The sequence below is a fragment of the Sturnus vulgaris genome, chromosome Z (genome assembly GCF_052056855.1).
Source record: "Sturnus vulgaris isolate bStuVul1 chromosome Z, bStuVul1.hap1, whole genome shotgun sequence".
In the NCBI taxonomy this organism is placed as follows: Eukaryota; Metazoa; Chordata; class Aves; order Passeriformes; family Sturnidae; genus Sturnus; species Sturnus vulgaris.
This window is the reverse complement of record NC_142283.1, coordinates 27,625,661-27,650,921: the sequence shown is the minus strand read 5'-3', so window position 1 is coordinate 27,650,921 and position 25,261 is coordinate 27,625,661. Positions and strand designations below refer to the sequence as shown.

General features: G+C 36.1%; 1 protein-coding gene and 1 long non-coding RNA gene across 7 annotated transcripts in view; one reads left to right on the top strand and one right to left on the bottom strand.

Moving 5' to 3' along the window:
• The window catches only part of MCTP1 (multiple C2 and transmembrane domain containing 1), a 222,866-nt gene that overhangs the window by 75,181 nt on the left and 122,424 nt on the right, over nt 1-25,261 (bottom strand). For all 6 annotated transcript variants that reach the window (XR_015799421.1, XR_015799420.1, XR_015799422.1 and 3 more), the window contains exons 14-15: nt 25,103-25,177; nt 23,442-23,561 (exon numbers count right to left, since the gene is read on the bottom strand). Coding sequence is in view for 3 of the 6 variants with exons in the window: in XM_088156371.1 (XP_088012497.1) it covers nt 23,442-23,561; nt 25,103-25,177 (195 nt within the window). In the remaining 3 variants the exon portion in view is untranslated. The remainder of the gene's footprint in view (nt 1-23,441; nt 23,562-25,102; nt 25,178-25,261) is intronic.
• LOC148219756 (uncharacterized) lies at nt 5,665-11,112 on the top strand. Its single transcript, XR_015799426.1, has 2 exons — nt 5,665-5,735; nt 6,583-11,112. It is a non-coding gene; the product is annotated as an uncharacterized LOC148219756 (long non-coding RNA).

Here is a 25,261-nt window from a genome sequence, read left to right as displayed (position 1 = left end):
TTTCTGGAATTTCTGTTTCAATGTTCTTATGAAGAATGACTTTTGTACAACCTGACTTTAAACATATAAACCAGCACAACTGAAAGCTGGTTTTGCATATTGGGAAAAAGGTACATCTCCCATGCCCCATTTGGGATAAGGATGCAATCTCCTCCTTGGGTAATTCCTTTCAGAAAGAGGCATGTCTGCACACACAAAAGCACACACAGAAGAAGGAAGGGAATGGGAATGCTGTTATGCTCTGCTGCACCCCTGCCAGTCAAGACAATTTTTATTTCAGTGCTTACATACAGATATTGGTGTCCAAGTATCCACACTATGGTTACGGCCCTTAAAAATCAGAAAACAGCTAACAGCTCTTCAGCTACTCCCAGCTCTTTCAAAATTTGTGGCAGCAGAGAGAATTAATTTCAGTCATGAAAACTGTGACATATCTGGAAAAAGTTCTATATGCAGTTGCTGGAATATCATTTACTCTGACTATATTTGCTTCAAACATCAGAAACCAAAACCTTATTTCCTATGCACTTGCTTTTTGCATGAAACTCCAAATGCTGTAGAATTACTTTCAGTGTCAATTTTTATCACATTTTCCACCCTATATGTTTTTTAGTATCTGATAAGTCTCTCTGGGATCTAGCTACATCTCTGATAAAGAGCTGTTTGGCAACTGCATTCTTGATACAAGATTTCTCACTAATTTTAACTATATACAAATACACAGAAAGAGCTAACATGCATTTTTTTACAAGTATAGGTGTTGCCAGTATCATATTCAAATACAAACAGATCGTAAATGTGCATATGGGCTCTTATACATACAGTAAAACAATGGGATTTCCATGGGGAAATGCAAAAGTTATTGTTGAAATGTCTGTCATCCATGTAAGAGAAACAGACGTGAGCTGGGCATTAAATTTGTGTACAGCCCCAAGCATAGAGGTTCCTGCATGTATAGTGTTCTCCTGCTCTTGAAGATGGGCATAACTGGCAGGGAGAGTCTGTCAGGATTAGCTCAAAGAAAAACACCCACAAGGAGCTAATTTGAAGACATACTGAGAATTTGCCTCAGTATGTGAAAATAAACACAACTGTGCATACTGAAAGTTACCACGAACACTGTGCCATACATCATGGAATAATCTAATTAATACACAGCCATACACCACTCTGTGAGAAATGGTAACCACTTAGGATTGATTTACATCTTTCACCGCTTTGATTTTGAAAGGAAAGGGCTTTCTGTATGTTCAGATTGAGAAGAAAGGAAAAAAAAGATAAATAATGATATAAACAGGCTCAGATTCACTTGATGGCTTAGCTTACAAGTGAGTAACAAGGCAGCATAAAGATGTTAATGCTTTTTAAATGAAAAATAACCAAAAGGTATGGTTCCTTTCTTGATTTTGAAGCTGCTTTTGACAAAGTCTCTATGAATGGCCTCTGCTTCAGGTTACAATCAAGATTTTTTTTTTCTTACCTAATAGGTAAACTTGTGTAAATAGAGTGTGACTTTTACCAACAACGCTGTCTGCTGAGGTAGAAGTGACTGAGACTTAAAATTCTGGTAGGAAGCAAATAGGCATTATTGCATGTGATTTATATCTTTAAAAAACAGCTTGACCTGAAACCATCTAGCATAAGGCAACTAAGTCTTTATTTTTCCTTTCCCCTTCTTCTTTTTCCCAAAATCAATCCTCTTTTTCTTTCTTTTTTGTTATGAGAGAAAGCATTATGCCATTTCATAATTTATACTTTCTTAACTCACATAGACAGTCAAACACAAGGAAAATAACTCATCATATCAAAAGTAGGACATGAAAGCACACCCCCAAATGTTCACAGCTACATGCCTTATGAGTTGTTACTACTCTTAAATAGTAACTGAAACTACTCCAGAGATTTCACACATTTCTGACGTGTTAACATGAGTTTCGTTATTTCATGGACAGTTCACAGATACTGCTGAAGAGTAATAAAATAGATATGATTGGAAAAAAAAAAACAGCTGGAGATTGCTCACACACACGAAAGGCTTAAGCAAGACTGCAAACCAAGAATATTGAGGAAGGGGTCACAGAACTATGCAAAGAAAATGGAGATAAGTATCCGTAGCACTTCTGGAATGTGCTCAGCTGGTGTTGACTTCTGCACTTTGCCTTGCTCAAAAAAGAATAGCTATAGTCTGAGCCAGTGACAGGCAGTCTCCAGGCACCTCTGTTTGGTTCAGCAACACTGCACTCAGGATGTGACACTGAATCTGTTGTCCTGCCAGCAGCAGACATTGACTTCAGGCTCCAGACCCCAGCAAATGTGAGTGTAGCCTGTGCATTTTTGGTAAAGGCAGAGGGAGACAAGACTACTCACTGAATTATAATCTAAAAAAAAAAAAAAAAAAATCTAAATTTACTGAAAACGTCTAATTACTGACAACCCGCCCTAAATAAAAGGTGTGTCTTTCAACATACACACGTGTCTTGGAGGAGACTCATACGGATAAGTTATCCCAGATCACCCAGGCCCGAAGATTGCTACGGAATGTTCAAGACTCGCAAGGAGTGACCTTGCGCGTGGAGGCAGTGAGAGGAAGGGGCACCCCTTTTCCCCCTCACAGTCCAGGGGGCTGCACACCGCCTGAGAAGTCACCGCTCTGCCCGGGACTGCGCTGGGGGCGGCTCCTCCCTTCCTGCCCGCCTGGCTCCCTGCGCTGGGGCACTGGCGCCCTTGGCCGGGGATATTGCTGCGCTGCAACTCGGCACGGCGATCGCAGCCGCCTGCCTTGCCCGGTTTCTGCCTGCTGCGGGCGGCGGTGCCGAGATCGAACACTGTCTGTGAGCTTGCAGAAGGGGTCATTCTGCTCCGTCCCTCCCTCCCCCGCCGGCTGTCTGAGCCGCCATTACCCCGGGGAGGCTGGGGCTGGCAGCGCAGCGCCCCCTGCCGGCGGCCGTGGGCATCGCCACACCAAGGGGGAAAACAGGCTAGAACTTTGTAACACTAAGTTAGTAATAATTAAAATGAAATTAAAGTAAATTATAACTAAACTCAGGATTAACAGGTTGGAAAGGTCTGTTTTTGTTGTGCTGTTTGTTCCGTTCTGTTGTACACATATATATTCTAGTAAAGAACTGTTATTCTTTTTCTTCTACATTTTTGCTGGAAGGCCTCATAGTTTCCAAAGTTACAATAATTCGGAGGGAAGGGCTTTCTTTCCATTCTAGGAATATTCCTTGGAAGACGTTTATCTTTCAAACCAAGACATTAATTGGCATCTAATGTGTGGCTCAAGAGGAAAGGGTGAAAAGAGGCTAATGGTTCTTGGGTAACCCATTTGTGTATTGGTTACAGAAACCTCATTAGGCATCACCATGGTCCAGCTTACGGCAGTTCAGTTGGCAGATCACGTTCATGTTTTTTCCATTTGTAGATCACGATCTAAACATGGGCCCTAAAACTAATGCCATTGTGACTGTTACTAAGTTTGTAGAATGTGTCTGTCGGGTGAGTAATTAAATGATCCTGTCCTTGGGGGTTCACTAACAATGGCAACTTATTTTGGGGGAGGAACGCAGGGGGGGTGTTTTCTCCCACTCTATTACACACTTTTTCAGGCAAACCACAACAACTTTTGAAGGGTTTAAATTCCCCTCAGACGCTAAAGGTACCAAATTCTTGCTGGTGTTTTTGCTAAGTTTATTCAACATGGTCCATTTAGCATTTAGAGAGAGGGTGAAGTTGCCTTGGGTAGCTACCCCAAAATCTGCCCTAGAGAGAAGGGATGCTGCCCAGAAACCTGCGGCAGGGGCCAGGGACACTACCCAACAACACCAGCTGCAGTCAGAGGGAAAGGTGGGTAATGCAGCAGTGCAACTAACAGACGTTATGGCCATTCGGGCTACAGACAAGCCAGAAGGGCAAACAGAGCCATCAGAAGGTAAAGCCTCTGTGGCACAGTGAGTGATGCAATAAGTGTAGGTATGGAGAGGTCTGGCAGGTTGCTTACATCACACTGCTTGGCAAAAACCCGCCAAGGTAACCCTCTGGCATTCCAATGGAGTCATTTTGGGGTCTGACAATTTTGGCTGGGGGATAGGCTCTCCCGCTGGGGTTTTTTTTTGGGAACTACAGCATAATGCTGCGAGAGGGGTTGGGGCTGACCCAAGAGACTTGGCTGAGGGTAGGACTCCCTTCCTTCCTGCCGTTTGGGCATTGAGCAGAGCGGTCACTCCTATGGGAGTTTTGTGTATTCGGCTCCGGGACTTTGCTACGCTGCAATTCGGCACTCCGATCGAATCTGCCTGCTTTCTCTGCTTCTCCCTGCTGCTACTTGGTAGTGCCAAGACCGGTCCCTGCCTGCGCGAGCTTCGGGAGAATCGCTCCCCCTTGTCCCTCTTGTTCCATGCTCGCCCCGGAGCGCGCCGTGCCAGGCACCGGTGAGTCACTGCAGCATCTCTGCAGAACCTCAGCCTCCCCCGAGCCACCAACATGCCTTGCCAGCCGTGGCCACAACTGCACCAGGGTGGAAAAATAGCGCTCAACCCGTGGGAAGCGTCTGTTACTGTGTTCTTGTTAGTTATGTTCTAAACTATTTTTTCTAGTAAGGAACTGTTATTTCTTTTCTTACATTTTTGCCTGGAAGCCCCGTGATTTTCAAAGTTACAGTAATTCGGAGGGAGGGGTCTTCTTTCCATTCCAGGAAGATTCTTGCCTTCCTTGGTAGGCATTTATCTTTTAAACCAAGACACAGTGGTATGAGAAAAGCCTTTCCCATAAGAACTTGTAGTAACCTGTAAAATCTGTGATGTTTCCAAGCTAATCTGTGTGCTGTTTTTCAAATAGGTGAATATTTTACAGTAGGGGCTCTTGGCTAATAGACTTCTCAATACAGATGGGTTAAAGAAACCTTTTGTTTATGAAGGAAAATTAACCCAATAGGATCTAGATATTTATATGTATATGTGAATAGCTATCTCTCTCTCTATCTATACACAACAGAAAACAAAAACCAGAGCAATGTTTACATTCCACTCTAAAACCACCACACCAAAATTAATGATTTCAGATGACAAAGAACTGGCTGTAAGCCTCTTCAGTTGTCTGCTCTTGAATCTTTATCTCATGACACTACTTCAGGCAACAGCATCCCAACAGTAGGAAACGGAAACCCCTTTCTTAGTGGGGACAATAAATATAAATGACAGAAATGCATGTGGTGGTGGAAACCCAGACATGCCTTCCCAATGACAGGAATCCAGAAAGCAATGACTTCAAGATCCTGTTAGAACCCACCTAAATGAATGAAAGCGTTGTTGCTAAAACATTTAATTCTTTCTCCCCTACTGTCAGTCTGCCCCAGCAAACTAGCCTCAGCAACAAAATACCTAAAATTTGATTTAAAAGGGTGTAAGGAGTGGAGAATCAAACACAGACAAAATCCTGATGTAAAAATAGCCTTATGAGAACAGATTTCGGCTGTGGGTTTTTCATATCATATAATAAAGTAATACCAATAATCCCCTAAAACAGTATGTCGATAATGTTTATCCATGTCAGACCTCAGAAAGAAAAATACATTAAAAGAAGGACTACAATACCTCATGAAAACTCATGACTGCATTCCCATTTTTTCCTTTGAAAATCTGATGTTTTGTCTTGACAGTGACAAATTACATGTTCTTTGCTCAGTGGACTTGTCTGATAATAGAAGATATTCTTCCCCAAGAGAAGGAATATTTCAGGTAAACACATTCACATGTACTGAGTCTGCTCTTTATTGAAAAAGAGTTTGATCTAATTGGTAGAATGTCATCATGGAACAGAACATTTTAAAATACATTACCAGGTAAACTTTAAATTACTTAAAATATTGAAAATGCCTATTTTTCTTAAGATACTATTCATAAGATATTTATATCTGTGAAATGCAATACCATTTTGCACTGCCATATCACATGCTTAATGACAGCTACATAGTATTTATCTTCTGAATAATTCTTAAAGACCATCAGTTCACCTAAAAAAAGCAGGAAGATAAAAAAGAGCAAAATTGCACTATTGCCATTTTAGCCTAAGTTTATCATAAGGAAATTGTTTATAATCTCAGGATTTTCTTTTAAGTTTAGGGGAATCTACTGTAGCGGAATATATGTGTATTTCTCTGTAATCTTTCTGTCACAGAATCCAACAGATTTCTATCTACTGTTATCTAACTATTAAAAAGTTATAGAAGAAAACTTGCAGCTCATCCTCCACACAAGCAGTTAAACAGTTTTCTATCATGCTTAGGTAGGAAGTAACCTTATTCTTCCACACAGTAAGAACAGAAAAAGAGATAGTAATATGCAGGAAAAAAAACTACTAGCCATGCCTGCGTACACCTTTAATTTTTCCTTGCTACACAGATATATAGCTATGTATGATCTGTATATAGAATACCCGATGTAGCGATGTGTATTGCTGTGAGGATGCACCAGGAAAGTAAAAAAATATTTTTTCAAATGTGTATTAAATGGAGTTGCCTCCTTTCCTTGTGTTAATATTTTTCCTTCTCCTGTCTATATTTTCTATTTTCTGCTTTGAAAACAGGCAGTCATGATGTGGTCCTGCTTTCCTTGGGTGCCCCAAGCTGGGAAATGACTCCTTTGCCTTATGAATTACAATATGAGCACTTGATATCGACAGCAAGAGCCTTACTAACTTGGCCACTGACACGACAAACTGAAGCAGGGCCTTCAGAAACGAGTCAGCTTTCCTTGTTAACCATGCAGCATTTGCTCAGGCAAAACAACTGATAAAACATACTTTCCTCTCAGGTTTTTTTTTAATGCTTGCTTGGATTCCTGTAACAATTTGAAGGATGAAAAGGTTTGCATTTTACAAAACAAAACAAAAACCCAACCCAGACAAAGAGTGGCTCAGTGCATGTGGGAATTCAATCCGTGCTTCTCTCATCCACAACAAAAATGCCTTCTATTCTAGTGAGAAAGGGAAAGGCTGGAAACTCCCATGCTGATAGTCCTGATGTTTTTCTGCTGCTACAGTGTGTCAAAGGTTAGTTCCCTCCCACCTGCATCACACTTTGCTGCTTCTAACACACAACCAAGCATTCAGACAACACAATTAAAAATCATCTTTCTCATGGGAGGCTCTCTCAGACATTCAGTGTTCCCTTCTCAAATATCCCAGTCCAGCACACAGATAAAATCATTAACTTGTACCTTAATAAGACCTTTGTATGATTTTTTTCTTTGAAAACCCTATTTACTGACTCTCACTAAAATTAAGCACAATCTTAGTAGAATCAAATAAATGTCAGCAGTTTTATTCAGCACACTTGTGATCATGGGTAAGGGTGATAACCAGACATTCTTTGTTATGACCTCTTAGGAGAAAAATAATAAACCTAGAGACATTCTGCATTATGTGACAGAAGAGCAACTCCAAAGGAAAACAAATTGTCATTTTAAGAGATGATACTTTATCACTGGGTTCTAGAAATGGAAGCAGTGATACTATGAAGCATATAAGTATATATAAGGGAAAAAAAGAGAAATGTTAAACTCTAAAGATTTTTTTTTTTTTTAGAAAAGCCTCAGATTTAAAAAGAATGCCTATGTTGCATTTTTTTTTATATTACATTTTGAAGTTGACAAAGCCAGTAACAGCAGCGTTGGTAACAAGTCACCCCCCTGGCAGTGACAGCAAGGTTGGTATTCTTGTGGGGTAGCCTGATCCTGCATTGCAGTGGTTTTGGCGAAACTCCCTGACAATCCAGTCAGTAGCCAGCACCTCTAAGGTTAGCTGCTGACTGTTAAAAGTGATGGATCAAGCCCCAAAGGGAGAAGGATGAACAGAGTTAGGTTAAATTGGTAGAGTTTACCTTACTCAGCAGATAAAAGAGACCACTAGTGTCATCTAATTTGCAGAACAGAGAAGAAAATGTGAAATAGAAATCAGAATTATGCTCATTTATTAATACCGGATGGACAGTACATTAAAATAAATAATTATGAAAGAACACTGGACCTCTGAGGTATCTCATAAGAGTGATCTGCTGTTTTAAGATCACATATTGTCATCAAAGTCTGGAAATTATGCAAATAGTACTAGCTACATTTAGAGGTCTGCACAAGTGAAGACTTCCCCACCTAAATAGTAATTGTCTCTCAGGAAAGGCAATGATTTTTGTGTGATGCAAAGGTGCTACCTACAGGCTTGAGCAGAGAATGACATGCAGGGAAGCTCAGGAAAAAGGATCCCAGTTTATGAGGAAATAAAACAGCATTACCACTAAATTAATATCTTTTAATTTCAGACTAAAGAACACATGTTTTACCAGACTTTCAAAAATCCATAATATCAAAGACTTTCAGTTAACCCAATTTAATTCTAAATATGACTGGTGCCTGTATTTTTCTGGGTTTCTTTATTTAAATCAGTTACAGTACCATAAAAAAGAGGCTTTCTTTTTTAATCAACAAACATTAAATAAGTTGTATGCTCTTCTGATACATTTATTTCAGGTATATTTTTGTTGACAAGTGAACGTGACTACAACTATAAAAAGATCATATCTGAAGATCAAAATTAATGTTTGCTCTTACAAATACAGTGAAGTGCCAGAGAGGAAGTATTTGTACTCTATTAAATATGTATCTATCCTATACCTTTTGTATAAACAATGTTTCATTCAATACAGTGCAATTGTACTGAGAATCACTTGCCTAAAAACAAGAGCATGTGCAGTATTTTTGGCATAATGAAAAATGCTTGGGAAAATGCTTAAATCTAAGATCATGCTTTCACTTCCTCTGCATCTTTTACACGTTTGTACCCAATCAGATCAGATATGGCAAATATTTATGAATATATGTATATTTACTGTTGGGGATATTCCTAGTGATTTGAATGAATTGAATTATATGAATTTAAAACCACAGGCTCTGTTAATTTTCGGGTACAAAGGTGTACTCACCACCCTGTACATGTCACTGCAGTATACATCCAGCACATAATGGTAACAGCAGCAGCAGCAGTGTTCTCTTGCATTTACCTTCAGCTAAGACTAGGACAAGCAGTGCAATTGAAAACTAATACATTCTGCCTTTCAAAACAATTCTGACATCCTTTTTTCTCTCCATTTTTGAGAGGGGAAAAGTAGTATAAAAACAGAAAATAAAAATATAAATATTATTAAATGTATTTTGTATTACATTATAGAGTAAAAATTGAGACTATTTTTCTTTTCAAATATAAAATTCAGCAGTTCTGTATTTAAAGACTGTATTTTTCCACATCTATAGTGATGGAAAGAGCACCCTGTCACAAGTACAATTATATAAATTTTAGAATCCCTACCATGCTATAAAAGCATGAATTTAAAAATGATATTTTCTTTTCTGTCCATTTGTCCAAATTCTGAATTCCTTTTAGGGAGTAAATGTCCACATAAATTTTTATTTGTATGAAATAATTGTGGCATTCAGAGTCAATTATCTGATGAGCTGAAAAAGTGCCTTACTTTAACTGTCCCAGACGAACAGATAATCTAGATTAAAGCACTCTTCTGAAATAATTTGGATACATTAGTAGCTAATTCCAGTTTGTCTAAAAACACTATTCTGAAGAAACAAACCACAACACAAGCTTAAAAAATAAATAAAAAATAGCTTCAAAGAAGAACCAATGGTACTGATGTATGCCATAGAACGACATAAAGAGTATTCAGCAACACTACATATCTTTTGCTTTATTCTTAAGATACTAAAATCTTTCTTAAGGACAAGATGCTATTCATACTGTTACTGATTTTAGATTCAAATTATTATGCAAAATATCCAATTATTGATGATTTTCAGATGAAATTTCAAGAATGGTCTGATCAAAACCTATCATCTATTCCTATTCTTATTTTTAGAAATTGAACTTTTAAAAAGTTTACATTACTGTAATTCTACATATACATTTTTCTACATATAATTATATCATAATTAAATAAGCTCAATTCTGTTTTTTAAATGAAGATAATTCTGAATAATTTTTAAACAGAAATATCTCATTATTATTAAACTCTTCAGAATACATTTAAATGACTGTTGAAGAGAGAACCACACAAGCTGTGAGCACAAGTTCACAATAACTTTACTGTGAATTTAATATTTAACTCATTTTAAAATACGTAATACCTCCTATACAGTTGTCTGTAAATTAGTTCAAGTTGCCTTTGCCGTTAATTGAATTTATTCATATATTATTCTGTTCTCCCAGCTGCTAATCAGAAAGTCCATAAGCAATTAATAGTAATGTTCATAGGTAGCTGGAGAAATAGCAGTAAAGAGAAAAATTCCTACTAGATTTCTCATGATAACTAAATTTTAAGTGATATGCCCAAATCCTTCTATTAATAACTTGCCTGTGACAAACTAATACATCAAAAATGTAACACAATTTTGGTGCCATCTATTATTTTAGATGAAAAGTTATTTTTTCACCCTTGTTAGATTTTCTTAACCCATAGCCAATATTAAATTCTTCCAAAGAGTGGGGATAGCAGATGTCTATAAACACTCCTAGTTTCATGATGAAAGGAAAACAATGGCTTGTGGACTACTGCAAAAATATTTCTGGTAGGGAAAATGTACAAACTGATTCAGTCACTTGGAAATATTCTTAATTTTGCTGCATGTATATGCAATAGAAGCATTTCCAACTTTTAAAACCTAACCATGATTAGATAAATCATAACCAAATATTTTTACCCTGCTGTAGTACTTAATGCATGTCCTAAAATTAATTTCTTCTTTGAATTGCTGCAACAGAATTTGCATGAAGTTCCTTCCAGGAAAAGGGCTATTATTTTTTATTTGTACTTTTCCCTGAAATGTTCACAGAGTTCTTCAGAACACTGATCAAAACTGAAAAAGTAAAATAAAAAAATTTCTTTTATGAATGCATGATGACCTTTGACACCACTCACTATTTAGAGGCCCATAAAATAAGAGATAAAATATATGACTCACAAATTACCAATTACAAAAAATTATCTGGAGTAGAATGCTACACTAATGCAAAAAGATGGATTACTTGTCATAAATCAATAAAGGTTTTGTTTGTAAATCCAGTATCTCACTTCTTCCTTTCGTGTTGGGAAACTTAAAATTATTTCTAAACTGCATTAACTTAAAAAAATGCAGCCCATCATACAGGTCAACACTGAAAGTGACCCACAAATAATCTGTCATTTTTAAGCCAAGATATATTTTATATTTTACTATCAGTTCTAAAAATCAGAAGTCAGTAAAAATGAGATACATCACAGAGAAGTCAGATAGTCCTTTACTTCAGAGGTATCAGGGTTGCTAGTTCTTCCAGCTGGATCTTAAAGTGGTCTCAGAGAAGTGCTGCATTTGTCATTGCCAGGTAGGTAACAGAATTTCATTAGTCAATAATCACATTTTAGAGCACAGGCATCCCCTGTTTTAAAACGGATGTTTTTTAGAAATTTTTCAGGGTTTTTGGGTTTACTTTCTTCTCTGCATCTTGAGGTAGACAGATTTTTTTTTTTAATAGAAAGAATGTGAGAAAGAATGGATGTTTGCAGAAAATCAAATAAATACAAGCTTCAGAGTACCACAGTGCAGTGTTATCAGCTGTTGAGGAGTTATCCATGAAAAACTCTGTCTGGTGATGCAGCCGAGCATTTGTTACGCTCTGACTGGCAAATGACAGGACTGCTCAAATCAGAGATAAACCAAGATGAACTTTATTTTCATCCAGAAATCACAACCCCCCCTTCCCTGCAAACAGTGAACCCATTGCTTGTGGCACAATGCTGAGAGAAAAATACCAGCAGGAATGCATCTGATGCTTATAAAAATAACTGCTGTATCTCTCAGTTGCAGTTCAAGTGCTGACTCTCTTTTCACATATACTTTTTGCTTTGCCTATGCCAGAATCCACACTCATCTTTGGCTCACTAACTTTGGCCCAGTCAAAGGGGGGGACACCTGATTTATAACTCTGCCAGTTACAGCTCTTAACTGTCTTGCACTGTGAGAAACAGTGGAATGATTTAATTAAAATAATTTAATTCAAATCAGACATATTAGACATTGCAAGTAAAGGAGCAGAAGGGTGAGCGCAGTGATCCGGAGACAATGAAGCATACTAACCAGAGTTTCCCAGGTTCAGATCCCAGGTCAGATACATATTCCCTGCTCCCAGCTTCAGCCAAGAGTGTGCCTGGAGGTAGCTGCCGCCGCTTTGGGGAGAATGGAGGAGCAGGCTTGTGTGTCAGAGTGGGGAGGAAGGGGGGATTAGCTGCATTGTCACTCACTAATGACAGCTGCCAGATGATTAGAAACCACATTAAGTTCTTAAGTTTAACTTTGCTAATCAGCAAGATCAAACTCCTACAACCGAATTGGGATTTTTTTCATATTAAAAAGAAAAGTAAAAAAAGTAAAAGAGAGATTTAGCACATTTGCTGCCTAATCAGGACGTAAGGCAGTGAACAAGCACACGATTATAAAAATGAACTTTGATGGAATAAAGTAATTGACGAATTTGGATAAGCCTCAACAGCATCATTTGCAATGGCTATGCATACAGGACTGAGGTTTTAAGCAGTATTATTTCTTCCTATGAAATCCTGACATTCAAGAACCAACCAACAAAAGGGAAAGTGTATTTAAGCATTTTGACATCATAGACTTCAAGAAACTAAACCGAAACTAAAAACTAAAAATCAAAACTAAACCAAACCAAAAACTTGCAGAAAAAGAGCTAACTAGCTTTTACTGTGGCTATTCTCTGAATAGCCTGTTGGTCAAGGCAAATATACATTAACTTCTGGGAAATGTGCAATTTTGCTATATTCTGCACATAAACAGAATGCTTACTTTTTAACACTATGTTTGAAGCAGGTTCAAAATAGATGGTTAATGGTAACGCTATAATGAATGCATTTTCTTGAGTTTTGGCTGGAGTTTTGGGGGATTTTTTTATGTTTTGTTTGCTTTGTGGGGTTTGGGGTTTTTTTGTTGCTGTTTTGGGTTGGGTTTTTTCCTGTTTTGTTTTTTGGTTGTTGCTTATTGTGTGGGTTTTGGGTTGTTTTTTGGCTTTTTTTTTTTTTTTTTTTTTTTTTTTTACTTAACCTATGGCTTTGATATGGCTGCTTTTGGATATACAATGTCTACCCAACCACTTTATGTCTTTAACAAACCCTTACTTTCTGCCTTGTATTCTATACAATGTAGTCTCTATTTGCACCCAAGTGGTACTAAATTACAGATACAGTTACAGCAAATTTGTTTTCTCAAAAAAGCAGTGAGGCTTAACATTTCGTGAGTAATAACAGCCTTGCTTTTAATTCAGAAGTAGAACTGGAATAATTTGCCCTCAGAAAATGCACAATAGAACTGTTCTTGCAGGGCTGAATGGGGCATGGCTCAGTGTGCAGGTGTGCAGGTGCTCCAGTGGAGAGGCCTGACCTGGGCAGCCCAGGCTGTGGTAGGTAACTCCAGACTGGCCCACCATCCATCCATTGGATGGGGCTGATGGAGCTCTCAACTCTGATGCTAAGAAATATGCTCCAATGAATCAGTAATTTATAGAGATGTATCTTGCTCATACTGATGAAATCAAAGTAGCTAATAAAAACCTGAAGCACCCTTGGAGCAAAGCAGAAATGTCTTAAAAGGTTAAAACTCCATAAATCACACCCAAAGCGATTCTTGAATGTGAAAATGCTACATTATAAAGACCTACCAGGACACTGAAGTTATTTTCCAAATGTTCCAGCTAGTAGACTGTGATGAAGAAATAACTTTTTAAAAATATCTTTCACTGGAGCTGTGTTAAAGAAGCTTAATATTCAGGATTAAAATCCCTATTCTGGCTGATGTGAAGATGCAGTGACATGAAGAAGAAACAAATATATATATAGTACAGAAACAAATCTCAAACAAGGCGTTAGTTACCTCTACTGTAAAATAAATCACTCCAATACATTTCCATGTTTACTTCCTGCAATATTACTATACTATTTCCAAGAGAAGAAAAGCACATTTAAGGGATAAGCATTAAGTGCTGTTAATGTGGTCTTATGCTGGTAATCATTGTCTTGGGAAAAGTATATTGTGTTTTATATACTAATGCTATGATGTGTTTATTAACTCAGAATCCCTCTGCTAACGGTGCTTTAAGCAAATAATAATTAACGTGGGGCAATAATTAAAAAAAACTACTTTTAAATTTAATTGTGTTAAAGGAATACATTATCTGCTGGTATTATTTCTTCAAGAGAAAAGAGCAAAAAGAATATTGTATACTAAGCAAAAATTATTCAGTCTTTCTTTTTAAAGGAGAATATGCTTTAATAAACATTACTGGTGTCTGTTATAGTATTGATTACCCATTTTCAAAGGAATTAGCTGGTTTTAATTTTAAAAACCACTTTTCCTGGAAAATAAAGATTCAAATGCATGCACCTGTGCCTTCTGTTCTGAGATAAGGAAGAGATTTTTTTTCTCTGCCCTGTAAATGAGCACCAGAAAGAAAGAGAGTGAGAACAGCTAAACAGACACAGTGCACTTAAGAACTGAGGAGATATGTAAGGGAATACCAGAAGTTCCAATTACATAATATCAGTTTTAACAGATAACTCTGCAGTGCTAATAACAGCTGTGAGAGTAGCAGTCTATCCCAAATAAATAAGACTAAATTATGTCAATTTTTTTATTTTTGAAAATCAGTGGGTTCTCCATAGAGTACTTGTATCCCTGGAAAGCAGTTGGTTTCTTGTAACTTCAGAGCTACAGAAATAGTGTAGATGTTATTCATGGAAATGTACAAATTCACAGATCTGCCATACAGTTTTAAGTCTATTCAGTATCAGCTGCAGCCATTTGGCTTACAGCTATTAATTTTTTTTTCTCTTCAGTAACAACTAGAGTCACAATGTTAGTTATTTGTACTGTTAAGTGTTAATACTTACCCTGGAATAAATACAATCTACCACTGAACCCAAAATAAATAATACTTTTAAAGTTATGTCACCTTGTTTATTGCAAAGTATTAAACAGATTCCATGTATAAACACCTTTTTTTTTCCTTTCAGAAAGTAAATAACCCTAAAATAAAAATAAAAATGCTGCTTTCATCAAAGAAGTGGTTATGACATTTACAGGCTTTTCACTTCAAGGTCAACTGAAATTCTTCTTTCCTGCAGAAGGTAAATCACTTAAGCATGACACTTGGTAAAAATTTAACATTTGGTTCACACTGTTAAGTGTTCTGCGTATTAAAAAACTACCTAGATGACACTGTTTCTTGCTTTGGCACTGAACTAAAATGATTTTTGGGACAGCTTTTGCTCCTCTTTATATTACAATGACCAATATAAGAAGTTACTGTGCAAGATAGGCAAACATGCAGACTTTACCAGGGATGTGGCTAAAGCTACAAGAGCATTTTCTTCATAAAACTGCAACCACAAATTTAGCCTTTAATTGAGAAATTTAAGAAAACATTCCGTCTAGATAGTAATCTCCATGATTCATCCTTGTCACCGAGATCTTTAGGTGCTGCCTTGGGAAAGAGGGGGGGAAAACACATAAAAAAGGAAATAATAATTTTTCAGAAAAAATTTATTTAACTAATTTTTCAGGGATGGTAAACAACCTGAGTGGAAACTTCATTAACCTTGACTGAACGTATACAAAAAAAAATTATGCTAATAAACTGCTGTAGAACTCACACATAATTTAGAAGTAAAAATGTCCACCCTTTGTAAACTTCTTATGTGTTTTTCTGCAAGAGTGCACTTCAGAGATTTGTCCTCTTGACAAATCCCCTTAACACTGTCTGCACAGTACACAGACTAGTTATCCCAAGCAAGGGACAATTTCTAGTGCTATGGCTTTTGCACACTCTGTCAGAAGGAAATTTCCCTACCTCTGATAAAAAACAGTTGTAAAAGACCAGTGCTTTCACAAGATTTTCCTATATAAATCTCAGTGGAGTTCCATTGGAAACAAAGCTTCTTGCCCTGGGAGCCCACCTCACATGTGGGTGGACTTCCAATGCAAGAAATCAAGCTCCATCACCATCCACCAGGGATTTCCAAGAATGAAACAGGCTTTCAAACACTTTCCAGGTCCAAACAATACATTTATGGAATGGGAAGTATATAACATCTCTCTTTTGCCAAAAATGTAGGATAAAGCTATGTGTGGCAGACACTTCGTTTTTAGGAAAAAGAGACAAAACATATCATGTAAGTTTTGCCATGACTACTTAGGGCTGTTTTTCTTTAGAGGCTTTACTTACATCATCAATAAAAGCAATTACTGTTGGTCATACACCATATGTGGCACTAGTAGACATAAAATATGCTCTTTTTCATGTTAACAGCCTGGATTCCCATTTGGCTACCAAAAGTGAAATTATAAAATTGTGAGTGAAACAATAGAAGCAAGAGAAATATATATGTTATGCATATTTGAAGTGTTTCGAAATTGTCTAAAGTATTTTCACTCCAGTAAAACACTGAAAATAACTGGGTTTTTTTGGTAATTCTTCCACCAAGACACTTATGTCATCACCTACCAGCTATACACCTACTAAAGAAACTACTACTTTACAGGGAAGATTCCTTAAGGAGAAGTAGGAAGAAACTAAGAGTTTAATTTCTGAGTTTCTGTCCTTTCTAAGCCTTTTGCACACTGTATTTTCAAAAGATTTGAACCAATCACTTCTCTCTCTGTCTGATTTCCCTTACTTGGGCTTTTCTTATCAAAACACAACGTAGCTGCTTCTTTTGTACTACACTGCAACTTTTGGCAAAGCCATTACATTATGTTATTTTAACTATTGAATGGCCCAACTGCAGAGTAAGACTGCAACTCACACAAACTGGCTGCCCAGATTTGTAGTCACATCACTGTCTTAGCAGGAGGTCTAAGCTTGCTTTTAGAACTTTTTAGGTAATCCTGAATACAGGAGAGTAATATTTTTTGCCAACTTCCACAATTTTTCATCAACCACATTTTTGTCCCTCAGACTTCTTGATGTATCAAGCTATAATAGCATTCAAAAAGATTTGGTAGTTAAATACTTTCAGAATACTGTCAGCTTTCTAAAGAAAATACAAGGGGAAAATGGTACAGTATTGAAGAAAAAGTCTAAGACTTGGGATACCAATGCTTTATGCTCTGTCTGTTCCTGTTTGATAAATCACTAAATAAGGAAAGTAATCCCTTATTTCCCCACACAGCACAGGTGTTTTTGAGATTTAACGCCCTAAAATTATGAAGAAACTCAGAAGAGTGTCTTGTTAAGTACTAAAATATGTATGCAGGTAAAATAAACACCTAAGGGAGCAATTAAAGTGCTTAAAAGGTAGAGCTAGTGCCATTTTAGACACCCTTGGGTGGGCAGCCCAGTCACCTGGACAGCGACAGCAGAAATGAAAGAGAACCTAAGACAGACACATACTCTTCTGAGACACCTGCTGAACAGCACACAGGATACTCTACATTACTGAAAATGGAACAGATCTGTGCTTGGCCAATAAATCGCACTGTTAAACTGGTTTAGCAAGTACGTATTCACTCTATGAAGAAAGTAAAATGAAAGCGACTTTTTACAAACAAAATAAAATATTAAAAGAGGCTTTTACATACATAAATACTCCCCAGTCTTTCTTCGTATCAGATTTTCAAAGACACAACTTGTGAAACAAAAGATGTGGACTGATGACACCAGTTTTTCCACACCAGTGTCATTCCTCATTTGTTATAGTTAAGAGGTGTATTTTTAATCATAGCTGGTGCTGGTATAGTTTTTCAGTATTAACAGCTAGTGGATCTCTTTGGTCCTATATACCATGTTCTGCTGTTTTTTTCTTTCCTATTCCATCTTCTAAAACCTGGCACAAAGTATAGCTAAGTGTTGTAAAAAACTCAAATTCCACTATAATTTTGAAGAGATCCAACATTAGTTCTACTGATACATAGAAAATTAGGAAAGAGGAAACAGAACTTAGACCACTTCTCTTTTGTCTGCTTTATTTTGTAAGAAAAATTCCACCAAACCCCACAGCAGTCTGGTCCACTTCTTTTTCTAACCTGCTGGTGAGGATATAGATGACAAAAAGTTGAAAGACTCTTACACATGTGTGTAACATGCATCAGAAATTAATCTTATTCCTGGCCTTGCCACTGCCATATCGCTTTACCTCTGCAAATCTCTCTTTTGAGAACAGGCAGTTTGGACAGCAACAACAATTTTTGGAAAGGCTTTTTTGGGGAGATAAAAAAAGCTTTTGCAACTACCTTATCCAGCACTTATTCGAATTTCAAATTCTAGACAAGAGGTGGCAAAAATAATTTGATGATCTATTTCACCCAGGCTTAGCAAAAAATAACTATTTGAAGTTTGTAGCATCAATAAGGATATCCATGATGGGAACATCAACAACATATATGTTAATATGTATTTTTTTAATATGTGAAAATTCTGATTCTCTTACAATTAATTTTTTGTGAAAAAAATAAGGAAAATACGTAATCATTATGACAAATGCATTCTAACCCGATGATATCGTATCATGTCTCTCTCTCTCTCTCCAGAAACATAATCGTTTTCTTCCGTATTTGAGTGAACATTGCTTCCAAAATACACAGTAGTGATTGTTTCCCTTTTCATTAGACAAGAGCTTGGTAAATCGACAAAATTACTTTGCTGTCTCGTTTCCTTCTAGGAACAAGTTCTTTTAAATCCTGTTTCCTTTTCAATTAATTAATGTGACACCTCCAAAACTAAATGGTGTATGTGCAAGAGAACTAACACTTAATCAAAAGCTAGGGACACTATTATGTCATTTTCACACACAAATTCTGTAATATTAGAAGACAAAGTGAAGGTGAGTTAGACCTGACAAATTATTTGTATGCAGGAAGAGTAATTTTATCAATATTTGAGAGCCTGAGAAAGAAAGAAAAATATTTTATCTGTGTATGCATGTATACATATAGAATGAATTAAAGGAATAAGAACAGGAATAGGAGAATGTGTTCATAAGAAGCTTTAATTTGAGGCTAACGTGTCTTCATCAGGTGAGGGAACTCTGCTCCCAAGTGAGAAACGAGGTAAGTTTATTTTATGAGCTAAATGTTCAAGTGGGCAACTCAATACCTTACTGAGACCATTTTGGTATACGAAACACTTCGAAGATTATATATTCTCTCATATTTCATGTTTAGTGTCCCTCTAAGTAGAATATGTGGTTCTCTTTAGTTAGTTATGAAAAGTACTTAAAAGACAAGGGGATATTTTTGATAATGCACACCTTAAACTTTTCATTAAACTGCCAAATTTAAATTTTACCTTTTTGTGCACTCTGACATTTTTGTCTGGCATTTTCATTAATTTTGCAACATACATAGCTGAAATGTTAACTGATCAATACTTTGTCTCTCATGTAGCACTAGAGGAAAGCTCCCTAAGGACCACAGAGCAGTACAGAAATTAAATGTGTATCAAATGTTAATGTTAAACACAGCATTACTTACCGTATAATGACTGAAATGGTTAAAAGAATTCCAAATGGATAGATAGTAGCAAAAATTATCTACAATCACATTTCAAGATTAATGTCTGTCCCATAAAATAATTCATTGACTCACACAGAAGTGTGTGCTTTTACTGATAGCCCCATTGTCCAATTATTTTTCTGCTCATTACAGTGAGAAATACTAGTATTGGAAAAAAAGAATACACACCTTTTTCCCCTCATGTTGTACCCACTGACATCTATAAGAACATAAATGTCTGGTCAAGAAGCTGATGGAAATCAGGTCAAACTTAGCAGACATTTCAGTGCCCACAGTGGATTAATCTGATGAAAAAACATCCACTTTTGCATACTTTACTGAAGTTCATCTTTGTGAAATATACCATATTAATTACCACATATTAATAAAAGAAAATTAAGTGCTAAATACTGCAAAGGTCTGTTTTAAATAGAGAAGAATATGTGATTTCATGGCAAATGCTCTCTGCATATTCTGTTTTTTCCCACTGTATTTAGGTCTTAAGAAGCATAAACCTAAGTACATAACACATTCTTGATCGGCCTCTAGACATGTGATATAATAAAGCTGTTCTTGAACTGAAATATTAACTTAATATTGTTGCTATTGTTGCACTTCCTTTATTTAACAGGAAATAAATACAAAAAAGCAGGAAGGAATATAGAATTTTCTAACTGCTCTAAGACAAAGTCACATGCTAGCCAGATCAACCTATGCTTCGTGAGCTATTTATTAATATCTTTAAGTATCTGAAAAAACCCAGCTATTAATACATCACGGTTATATCACCATGAAGATTTTGTATATACATATATATATATATATATGTAAGAATTTTTCTTCTGCTATGAATTAGCAAAGCATAGAAAAAAGAAATGGAGTGAAAATTCTCAGCTGTTCAGTCAAAATCGCCAGTGAAGGTGATGAGCTTGTGAAGTTTAACAGAAACAGGTAAAATATTGCTGAGGAAATGCATAACCTAAAATATTGAAAACTTAACTTGAAGTTTCTGTATCTCTATGAACAGCACAGGTAACATTGGTCATTGAGCTGATGTCTTTGGACAGATTTTAGAAAGAATCATCCTAAAACTTCAATACAGCATTTCTGAACCTAAAATGTCCCAAATAATGTAAAAGTTTGAGACAGCTAAGCTCCGGAGTATAAATAATCAGCAAGCCCTTTCAATGAACACTGTTAGCCTTGGTGACTAACACTGTGACTCTCCAAGGAGAATGACTTTAAAAAGAACTGCAGTGAAGAGTGCACAAAGCATATAAAGCAAGTAACTGTAACCTACTATAGTTAACATATTAATCAAGGTTTTCTGTAGGTTTCGAAGAGTAGTTCTCCTTTCCTGATCTATCTTAGTAATTGCATTTTTGAAAACTGAGCTATTCTGCCAGAATTTCTTCACTTGTGGTCCTGCATATCCCCATGAGAAAGAAAAGCCATACGGTAAAAAAATATCCATAATTGTAATGCCAAGGACATGGGGAGATACAAAAATCATCCAGGCAACTTAGATGAAATGACTGTAACTCTGTATCAGGATGCACCCATCACAGTACATTTTCATTTCCTACAGGACGGGAGAAATGGTTTGTTTAAAACTTTAGTTCTCATATATTATTAGTCTGTGTAAAGAGCTGAAAACCTCCAGAACAGCCTCCTTCTCATTGCCTTTCTGGAACTGACATTTCACTGTGACATTTTTTAGTCTCTAGAAGACAACTTCAAGAGGAGATATAATTTGTATAATAGTGAAGAGAAAATGAAACATATACCTAACTTACTTTATACACTCTATTAAATTTAAATGTAACCTTAGTGCTAGTATAATTCACCATAATACAAGGAAGTGGATCACTCTCGAGATTTCAACAGCCTATGAAAGTCCAGAAACCACCTAAACCCAAAGCTTATAATCATGATAAAAATTCACATATATTCAACTTGGCCAGCAAAAACTTATTTTGCCTGACAGAGGAATGATTTGATCCTTGGAAAGAATAACATCAGGTTGAAAAGCACAGGATGCATTTTGGATGCAGAACAGGATTTGTACAATCACATCACTGATATAAACATAAAAATCTACTGCAACACCTACATAGCAAAACAAATACTAAGAAAACCAAGAAAATCAGACTTTTGATATATACGTCTCTCTATATAGATAGGTATGAAAAATATGAATATATCTATAAAAATATAATCAGGAACAGTTTCTACTGCAATACACTGTAACTATAACAATAACATATATTGATACTGACCTTCCTACTCCCAAATTCTGTTTTATGTACTACTACCACTACTTATTATGACACTGATTTATTTTCTATGACCGGAAAAAAATTACAGTTTAGCAGCAACACCACTCCTTCCATGGCCATAGCAGTGTGCAATGGGGAAAAAAAATTTGCCCAAAGATTAGGATATCTTTCCATTTTCCTCTCTTCCACTGGCAACAGCTGAGTGTTCAATATCCATACTAAAATCTGACTTAGAGTGATACTTACTAATTAAAGCAGTAATAGCAATATGAATATTTGAGTTTTATGTTGAAACCTGCATTTCCCTATGAAGTGCTGGTAACTTTTAACTAAAATGAGAGATCGCCTTTTTACAGCAAACAGTAGCAAGCATATTTAATCTTTGCACATAGTGCCATTACTACAGACATCAGTAAAAGCAGAACTCCCTGGCTCTTTGAACAGCACATGAATCTTCTGCACTCCCAACAAAGATGGCAACCAAGGACCGAAAGTGTGCTGCCATCCTTTACAGGCACAAAGGGGTTTAACAAAAAACACAGTACAAATGGAGCCCTGCTAGAAGGAACTTTCTGCAAAACAGCATGACTTTGTGACACACCCAAATACCCCATTTTACTGCACAGCCAGCTCCATTGCCTGGTTTGATTTCTCCAAATTTGAGGCACCTGACCTTCTGGCACCCAGGTAAAAAGTACTGTCACCAGACCATGTCTATAATTATTCAAAGTAAAACTAAAACCCTTCCCTGTTCATAATCATGGTGGAGAGGCTCCTAACTGCAGTATTTCAGCCAATTTAATAAACGTAGAAATTCCAGAAAGTATGTCCATGCATGCATTTCCACTCTCTAATAAAACAATAATGGTCGTGATTTTAGCTCTTAGGATTTTAAAAATAAAGAGGTATTTATCTGGGTAACACAATGCAATCTACAATTGTGCTTGGAATTTTTAAAATTTAACATAAAAATTAAGGTTAATACTAATGAAGATAATGTTCATGAAGAAACAGGAATTTTGTTTAAATAGCTAAAAACAAATTCACTTAAAACCATTCACTAAAAACTATGACCAGAGCTTGCTCCCTAAAAGGTACTAGTTTGTTTGTATTTATGGTTTTCAAGTTGAGTTTTATTTCGATGGATTTTTTTTATCTAGGAACAACACCTTTTAATAAAAATAATCAAAAATACTTTAAGGGTCATTATTCAATATGCAAGGGGACCAAACAAAATTTAATGGAAGTAATTTTGTGAAAAGCTTAAAATATATTATGAATAGTTCACTGACTCTGTTTGATGTGGCTTGCCTGCTTGTAACATATACAATCAATTACTTTTTTATTATAAATATACTATGGTAAAATTTAAAAATACCACTCTATCTTGTTTGTGTGACATTTTAAATTTAATTACTTCTTTAAAAAACTGAATAAACATGACTTATGGTAACATCCTAATGCAAACTTTTAAATAAATTAAGAAGAAAACACCAATCTACACAGTATTGTCTCAGTCTAGAACACAAGCACACTGGGATGACTAAAAATAGTATAAAGAAGATCATACCAAAAAAGCAGCTAGACTTCTTGGTGGAGAATCCCAGTCAAAACAACTGCTAATATAGCAAACAGCAGTAACAAGTGCCATGATACAATGCTTCATCCGGATGAAGTTCCTTAACAGGAGCTGTTAAAAAGATGAAAGATTGAAAATATTTCAAAACCTCAAAAAGTTTCAGGAGAGGTGCATGCTAACAATACTGTCATTCTCAATTTGGGTAAAGAATGAGAAAATATTTTCACAAATATTGCTCACAAATATGAGCAAGTTAATTTAAAATTTGAGAGAATCTGCTGATTTTGTCAATCAGTATTTGTTGAATTTAATTCTAGATGGTACAAAAATTGTTCAACATTAAAAGCCGCATGCAAAATATCACAAATTATTTTGTTAATTAGATTTCATTTTCATTAAGTCTTTCTTAACAATTTTTGGCCTTCTTTAATAAAAATATGCTGGACACTAATCTGAAACCTGCAACACTGCTGCTCTAATATAATTAAGATATCTGTACCATTAAACATTTTTAACAAATTTGTCTGCTGTATTTGTCTGATGTATTTTGAAAGCATTGTTTTAAGTATTTACCAAAGTAATCTGCATACTTTCAAACTCTAGGTTTTGATTCAGGAAAATGTACTTAAATCCTCTGAAATTGGTAACACACTTCACCATAAAAAGTGAACAAACCAGTGAATGATCTGTGTACTGAATCACATAGAAAATGGTCACTCCTTCTGCCATCTGCAAAAGTCACAATGCCATTTTCATTTATGAAAGAGGGAAGAAGAATGAACCTTGAGTAAACGGCTTTGCTGCTTCTTTGTTGGAACTGTAGTGCAAAATGCAGCTTTAGTAACTTCATAACGCAAAATTGCAAATAAAGAAATACTTTGCCTCTTGAAATGTTTTTTAATGGACTATATAATAAACTGATACAAAATTTATCCAGCAGGTAATTTAAACCATGCTCAAGTCTACAAGCTTTCAGAAACAAAAATACAGCTCTGAGACTTCTGACTTTTCACTGGAAACAACAAGAATCTTGTTCCCATGGTCCAACCAACTCTCTCCATATAAGATACAACATTTGTTGAACACGAAAAACGGAGTCCAAAGTAGTTTAAGTGCAGAAAAATATATGTGTTTAAATAACTTTTTACCAATACATTAAAGTTGTGTCTAGTAAAAATATCCAGAGAAAAAAAGAAATAGTCAAGACACTTCCTATTCCTGGGATTCCAAAGAGTTTTAATCTGCTTTCACCTTTGATTCAAACCTTACTCAAGTAACTTCTTTGAAATTTGGCTAAAAGAATGCTGACTCTTTACCCTGCAACAAATAGAGAACTTTTGGGTCAAAGTTAACAGCAAAAATTTATGCAAGACTTATTTTACATGCACCTGTGTAATAATCTGATATCTGTGAAACCTGATGGTTTCAACTGTGTTCTTATTCATGTATTTCATGGAAATTAGGCAGCAATTTATAGAGGAGACACATTAAACCCATGTATTTTGTTTCTGACTTCTCAACCTATCATATTCTTTTGTAAACATGTAACGAAAATGTTATTCTTTACTCTCAGCAGTATGATACCAGATATTTGAATGTGCACACTTGATATTAAGGATTTTATAAGGGATTAGTGTTTCCTTATTCTTTACCTGTTTAGACAGTCTGTCTTCCTCTTCAATGTACTTCTGTTCTTTGGGCATTAAGGTTCGTATGCTGGCTTTCACCTATGCATTAAAATGCATGTCAGTATTCCAAGTTTACTTGCTCCTCACTAATAACAGAGGCTTCAATTCGCAAAATTTACCAAG